General features: G+C 44.2%; 1 protein-coding gene across 1 annotated transcript in view; it reads left to right on the top strand.

Annotated features, from left to right (window-relative positions):
- The first annotated feature begins 93 nt into the window (after window positions 1–93).
- The window catches only part of LOC116951048 (protein FAM149B1-like), a 61071-nt gene continuing 53998 nt past the window's right edge, over window positions 94–7166 (top strand). The window contains exon 1 of the mRNA XM_032969400.2: window positions 94–1294. Within this exon, the coding sequence (XP_032825291.1) occupies window positions 1248–1294 (47 nt within the window). The 5' untranslated portion in view covers window positions 94–1247. The remainder of the gene's footprint in view (window positions 1295–7166) is intronic.

Genomic DNA, 7166 nt, shown 5'->3' with positions numbered 1-7166 from the left:
ATACAAATTTAATTTCACGTGAATTCTGTTCCATAATTAAAATAACAAACTTCAACACGTTTGTTAACACTCTTGAAAGGAAAAATAAGTGACGTGTTGGTCAATTTATATGTAGAGCACATAGGCCAGTGTGATGGAGTGGAGAGTAATATCACAGGCATTCCAGCTAATAACGTCTTCCCCCCACTGCCTAGGTAATATATAGTACGTCCACTGTTTCTTAAGATAACGGTTGTATTTAGATTCGTACATAGACCCTTATACGAGTTGGCGAAGGGGGATCTGTAACGGGGGAATCGGACTTGGCAAGTAAACAACCACCGACTCTGCTTGATATAGCTGCTCAACCCGAGCTATAACCGCCCTGATGCGTGCATTGTCTTTGTACTGTTCGTCCTTTTGGCGTTCTCTGGTCTACTAATGGTGAGACTCGGACAAAAAAGCTGTCTGGTGTAGGCCAATCAGTTTCAAAGACAATGGCAAATATTATGAGAGCATGCTAGCTTGCGTTTTCATCACAATTACGTGTGGTTATTGCAGACTTGATTCCTTGCCAAATGTATCCATTTGGGATTTGAACATCTTAACACCTGATTTAATTCCAGAAAGGGTTAACGCCTATTCTATTTTTTTTTCAAGACGAGGCGTTTTGTTTTTCGAATTCGGTAAGAAGTATATATCTTTAAAACCTCTTTCAAGGGCCGTCAATACAATGTGAACGAAAACAAACGTCACGAAAGCAAAGTCCTTGAAGATGAGCCGCATGCCGGCCCCGTTGGCGACACCCGGGCCTCCGACATTAAAGTTACACCCACGTGCAACGAGAGCGGCCCTCGTTATACAAACGCGATTTGAAAATCGCAAAAGGTGTCCAGCGAAGTGACCCGTAGACGCTGTGGCTATTTGTTTTGATAACCCCGTAACACATTACAATCAGCCTACTTATTTCTTTACACTTAATAGTAACTGCGGCAAAAAGCCCCCACGAACTTAAAGCGGACAGCGAACGACATTAAAAATACCGCGTATCTCGCCCGCAACTTTTCGCCTACGTTCTCAGTGTTTCAAATGATGCCGGCATCAGCGTCTGCCCGCGGGCGCTCTTGGGGGACTCCGCTTTGCCTGGATTTCCCACGGAAAGCCTGCGCCTAGGCCCTGGGTCAGCGCACCGCCCACCCTCACCCCCTGCCCTCCCGATCGGGTGGCGGTGCTGCTTTCTTCACTGGAAGTGAGCGTGGGGTGAAGTGATGACTTCCAAGTACACGAGGAGACGCGTGACAAGCAGCTCTGAACTGTGAGTGCGGAAATCCCCACTTTCTTTGTGAGTTCGTAACTTTTGTGAGTTGGCCGAGTGATGGGACGTACATAGTGTCTAGAAGAGAATTCTTGAATCTATCTGTTCGGAGCTTTGAACGTCAGGACCTCGCACGCGTGGGGTTTTCATTTAATATTCTTGTTTTCGCCCACGCGAAGCAAAACACATTAATGGAATCGGCAAAATTGCCAGTGTATGATCCTCCTGAAAAGGATTCCTGAGAATCTGGACTTTATGTATAAATAAAGGCCATTATTCGAGTATGATAATGCGTGTTATGTCCATTTCCCGCACCACGTTTGGCTACGTACGGTGCAAAAGAAGTGCAACATACTTTGAGTGGAAATTCAATATTGGATTGTCTGTTAGAATGACCATCGGAATAGGGAATTAGCGCTTAGGGTGTTATATGTCACTGTTACGCTAGCCAACATCCTTCTCGAATCTGAAAATGTTTATAAACTGCCACACGTGAAACTGCAGTATAGCTCATCTATCAAGAGGGGATTACTTATACACGTTATTTACCAGGTCGCACCTGCCTATTTCATAGGACTTTAATGTCGTTCTCAATGGACTGGTATTTGGTTAAATTAAAAGATACCAAATGCAATCTTGAATTGAAGCTTTCGTGACTGCAGGAATCCATACTCTTTGGTTCTTTCGGTAAAGTCACGTCGTTTTTTCTAACTACGTGACTTACCAAATGCTCTTTGTAAAATGTTTCTGTGTATGAACACTGATTTTGTTTGCCACAAAATAGTAAAAATAAAAATTGCAATACTGGGTGCATGGTGTTTCAAGCGATGTCCTGTTCAAATTTAAATTCTAATGATTGGCCGTCTGCTGTTTACAACTCGAAACCAGTGGTTAAAAAATACACATTTTTTATGGTGGGGAGTGAGTTTATCTATTGAACAACTACCTTCCCACAAAATAATATTAATTGACTCCATACTAACGATGGGACTTAGTCAACCACCTACTAGAAATTGTGAGCAGCTAATTCTACTTCACCTGGCCATACTGTAGAAGTTTTAATCGGCAACTCACAAACATAAATCATTTAATTGCTATTTACACATTCGAACCAATGTGACTCAAATTTCCACAATGCAATTCTGCACTGATTTTTGTGCAACCCAAAGCCAATAACGTAGAAGGTAAGCCAACATAGTTGGCTAATTCCGAATGGAATATATCTTATTTTACTACAGACTATAATGCCTATTCAAAAATAACTGGTGCTGCATCTGTGAGAGCTAAAATAGTTAAAGGATCGAGATTTGGCTGTGGTATTTTCAATTCCTTTACATCTGCAAGGTCAGCCCAAAAGCAAAACACAAGGTTAAACCAACTACTCATTGTGTGCAACAACCTCGCACCAGCACCTCAGTTATTTTCTTAAGTCCTTGAATATGCTGACTTATAGTCTGCAAGAATCCTAAAATAGTTTTATTTCTGAATACAATACCACTTCTAATTTAAGTATATTTACACATCAGCAGCTCATAGAGTGCAGTATCCGGATATTCATGACACATGTGAAGCCTTGATCATTGTATAAACACAATTTATTCTGTCATTGTTCAACATTGAACAATGAAATATATACATAGTTATACAAACGTTTTTGTGTCCAAATATACAAAGTTTTTATTTTACATGAAATTTAAGTCATTTTTATAAATCTCTTTGTATATAACACTTTTCTTTAAATAATGTTCATGTAGGGGTCGGTACACCAATGTACTGCTTCACCAGTCGCTTGGTGAATATTTTAAATTTTGCCTGTGAGTTATTGCGTTCAGGAATTAATATTTCCGTGTGATTAAAAAATATAACAAAAATAGTACATGCTGATACTAGGCAATGTAGTCTCTCCCGTAATCTATTAATTCTGTCGGAAAAGCATGTACATTGTTACTTGGCAAAGTGTAGGTGGAAGGTTGAAAAGTCTATCAGATACCAAGTGGGGGAGGCTGAGCTTTCAGCTTATTCACATACTTCTTCCCCTCTTTCAAGTTTGGTTCCACTCTCTGCACACTTAAGCTCCTGGCTTGTGCCCATTCAACAGAAGGACTGGAAATTTAGTTTGCAGCTTCGTGCAAAAAAGACAAATATCCCCCGATAGCCTGAACAGACTTTGTGGGCAAGCGCTGTTAGCGAGCACCTATGACGGCCGACACGGCAATGAGAGGATGTGTAGCCACCACCAGACCCAGCTCCAACACATCGCACCAAGCACTCATTTGAGGCTGAGTCAACCTAAAGGAGGCCCAGGACCCAGTTCAGATAATCGTCACTTGTGTTGGCCGTGAGCGGGAATCGAACTTGGTTCACCAGGTTCGTGGTGCAGCGCACTAACCACTGCACTACCGCTCTCCATCACATGCATCGACACGCACTCACTCACCCCACCTCACAACATGCACATGCATGCACATACCCCCCCACCACCACCACCACATACACGCACACAGTGACACAACTTGCGCAAGCAACAGCCTTGGGTCTCACGTAGCAATCTCTTTGCCCTGGAGGTGCCCGTTACACGGTCGATCGTTTCGTCACTTGCCAAGTTTGTCACATTCGCAAGCGTTTGCAAGTGCTCAAGTGTGTGTTTGTGGACCCTCACATACGTTGTACTTTTCCACATTGTTCAATGGAATAATATTGATATATATAATCACTTTACTAAACATCTACAAGGTGTTTTTTTTATGTGCCAGCCAACTTAAGTGGTACTCTGGTGCCAAGTTCATACTAAAGTTAGGATCCTGTTCTGTTATTTACATTTATATACCAAACAGCCGTGGATAAGAGATCTTAGTCATACAATGGGAGTGCCCAGAAAAGCCTTTCTCTTCAGCTAACATTTCACCTCTCATCCTTTAATAGGCTTAGCTCAGAGCATAGGGCACTCTTGTGGAATAGCACATCCACAGAACCATAATACAACCATGAGAGCTTTTTAACAAGTGAACTCACATCTTGAACTGAATATTTTTCTCCGTATCACTGACAGCATGTTTTGTTGTTGTTTTTTATTTTAGCAGTACGTCTTGATGATTGTACTTCTATTTGTCCCGAGCAAATGGAAATGTTAAATAGTACACACTCTTTAATGATCTAGCATGAATCATTGCCTGTGTTGCAGTCTCAGCGTTTATGTGAATGGGATACTTAGCAGATTAAACTAAAATTGCCTTTAAAAAATCCACTAACAAAGGATACATAGTACATTGCTGACAATATTTTAGACAATCACTCAATAAGGGTTCTTATTACATGAAGCGAGAACAGCACACCTCCATTAATGTCACAACTCACAGATGCTGAATTTAATGTTTTTCAGGTGCATAAATTGCAGTGGTGAGGTAGCATTGAAACCGTGCTTTTAACATTGCAGTCCAAGTTTTACTCTAACCACCGGCTAACATCAGTGGCCAGTGATATCTTAACCTGTCCTGAGCTCGCCCCCAGCCCCCCCTTAACATCCACACTGACCAGCGTGGTCAAGTGTTATTAAATAACCCACGCGATTGTCACGGCATAGGGACGCCTTCATCCAGCAGTGGACTGACAAAAAGCTGAGCATGAATAAGCCATGGCCGTCCATTGCCAAGCAAAATGTTTACACCACCCTTCTTATTTTTTTTCCTACAACCAGAACAATTTACGCCGTGCGTTTCATTTTAATTTCACCGTGCATAAACTTTCAAGGACGGCCTCACCCAGCCAGTGGGCCCCGCGTGGTGATGCTGTGAGAGCGGCGCGTGGATGGGCCACGCCACGGCCGCCGCACCCTCTCCACCGAGCGCCAAGTGCTCCTCCATCCGGCACAAGGACGCTGCCTGTCAAGTACCCCCGTAAATCCTGCTACCGCCGATGCTGCGTCACTCATCTCTTGAAAGCCCTCTCCCATGCCGCGTGGGCCACGCTGCATCGCGGCAATGAATGTGCACTCTGGGCCAGAATGGCACCAAGCGGGTTTTCACCGTTGCACATATATAAGCAGGAGTCGGTTCTTTCTTTACATATAAAGACTCATGTTTCAGCCCATTGCCTTATTGGCTTTCCACACCGATATTATTCGGCAGAATTTGCTTCAGGAAGCAGACTCTTGGACCTGTTTCGACCTTCTGGGTCTCGTCAGCAGTCGAGCTTGTTCAAACGTTGCAGGCTGCCCATCATCAAAGCAGCCCATGGCCCCCTCTGGAAGCTTTCAAATACAATGCCATGCTTCACGAGAGCACTGTTATAGCTGAGACAATTATGAGAGGACACTGATTACAATGCTAAATTTCGTGGCAGCGTCCAGGATGCAGCACCCCCTTGGCTGTCTCCCCCCTTCTGTTTTGACTTCCTCAAGCAGACTTCACATCCCTTCCCGTGTCGTGGTGACAGCTGGTCCATGTTTGGCCGCGCGTCGTTGCCGATTAACTGTGCTGCTTCGGCTCGGGAATGCCCTCCGTGGTGATTTTTTTTTACCCACCCCATCGTTGGAGGGCTTCCAAGCACCGTGAAATTGGATGCAGTAGCCAGAGATCCGGCAGAGTTGCAAGCGCGACAGAGAAAATATGAGCGAGTCAACAGATATTGTTTTCGGGGATGGAGACACAGTGACATTATTTTCCTTGACCATATTTCTGTACTTGGATTATATTTTTTAAGGGACAAAAGTGTCAAAAAGGTGGTAATGAACTTGCCGCTTTGTGTTGGGTACGTCGTGTGTTTTTATTGCTGTTTTATTGTCATGATTACACTCTCGCTATATAATGTTTATCAGTTTTTGTAAACACTATTTGCAGCAATAAACCAAATCTAGCATGTTCTCCGACAAGAAACTCATCAGATAATAAAGGCAATAATGGCTGTAATGTACTGATGATTTCGACAACAAGTGCACTTGGTGTAAAGTTATCTCTTAGTCCTGCTGCATTATATACGCAGTGTGATGTCACGTGACACGTGGGTCCCAATGGTCACAATCACGCCTTTCGCTGTCTGCAAATCACCTTGCGTGTGACAGCTCGCAACGGTTCCCTAGGTGGTCTGCATCCCAGCGGTGTCGAGCATACCTTGAGATGTTAAGAAAGTGCACAGTGTACTGTAATATTAAAGCTGTTACGCTGACAGTATCAGCAATCATTAGTGTCATTATTCCTTTGACGCGGCACACAATGTCAGCATCCAGTCTGCATGCTGCAGCAGGCGATGCTCTTTTTAGTAATTGCACATGTAAACCTGCAACGCGGCTGCTGTTGTCTGGCACAGTTGTGTACGCGGAAAACTCGTGCATTATCCAACCATCCACCAACACCCAACGTAACCTGAGCAAACCAGCAAAGCGTGCGTTTGCGAGAGCCGCTTTGTTTCTGCACCATTCCCACTGCGTGTGCGCGCGTGTGTGTGTTTGCGTTTGCTGACCGTCCTGCCACTTGGCAGAGTGCACTTCACTTTAGGCAGCTAAACGTCCTGGCTACTGCCAACCTTCAGCAGGTTTGGACCACCCGTTAGCGGCACAGGCACCCTCCCTCTCCTCCCCCCCCCCCCCCGATCAAATGGCAAGCAGGAATTCTCTAGCAGGCACCTCCGATGGCTTTCGCCGTTTTGTTTATGCCCGCTTTTTGGCACGGCTGAGCTGTGACTGCTCGTGTTTTGTGGAACGGTTGCTCATTCCCAATGCAGCCAAAGCAAGATATTCAAGGTCACTTCAGCAATGATGGTTAATGTTTAAGACGGAATGTGGCGTTGACACAGCACGTATATTGGGATATGCAAACACGTGGTATTATATACTGTTCACTGTTCATACTTTCTCAGCCCGATTCACACAGGTGAATTC

The sequence above is a fragment of the Petromyzon marinus genome, chromosome 41 (assembly GCF_048934315.1).
Source record: "Petromyzon marinus isolate PM22_M1 ecotype Great Lakes invasive population chromosome 41, UKy_Petmar_22M1.pri1.0, whole genome shotgun sequence".
In the NCBI taxonomy this organism is placed as follows: domain Eukaryota; kingdom Metazoa; phylum Chordata; class Hyperoartia; order Petromyzontiformes; family Petromyzontidae; genus Petromyzon; species Petromyzon marinus.
Note: the sequence above shows the minus strand (reverse complement) of the source record. Positions and strands in the feature narration are given on the sequence as shown.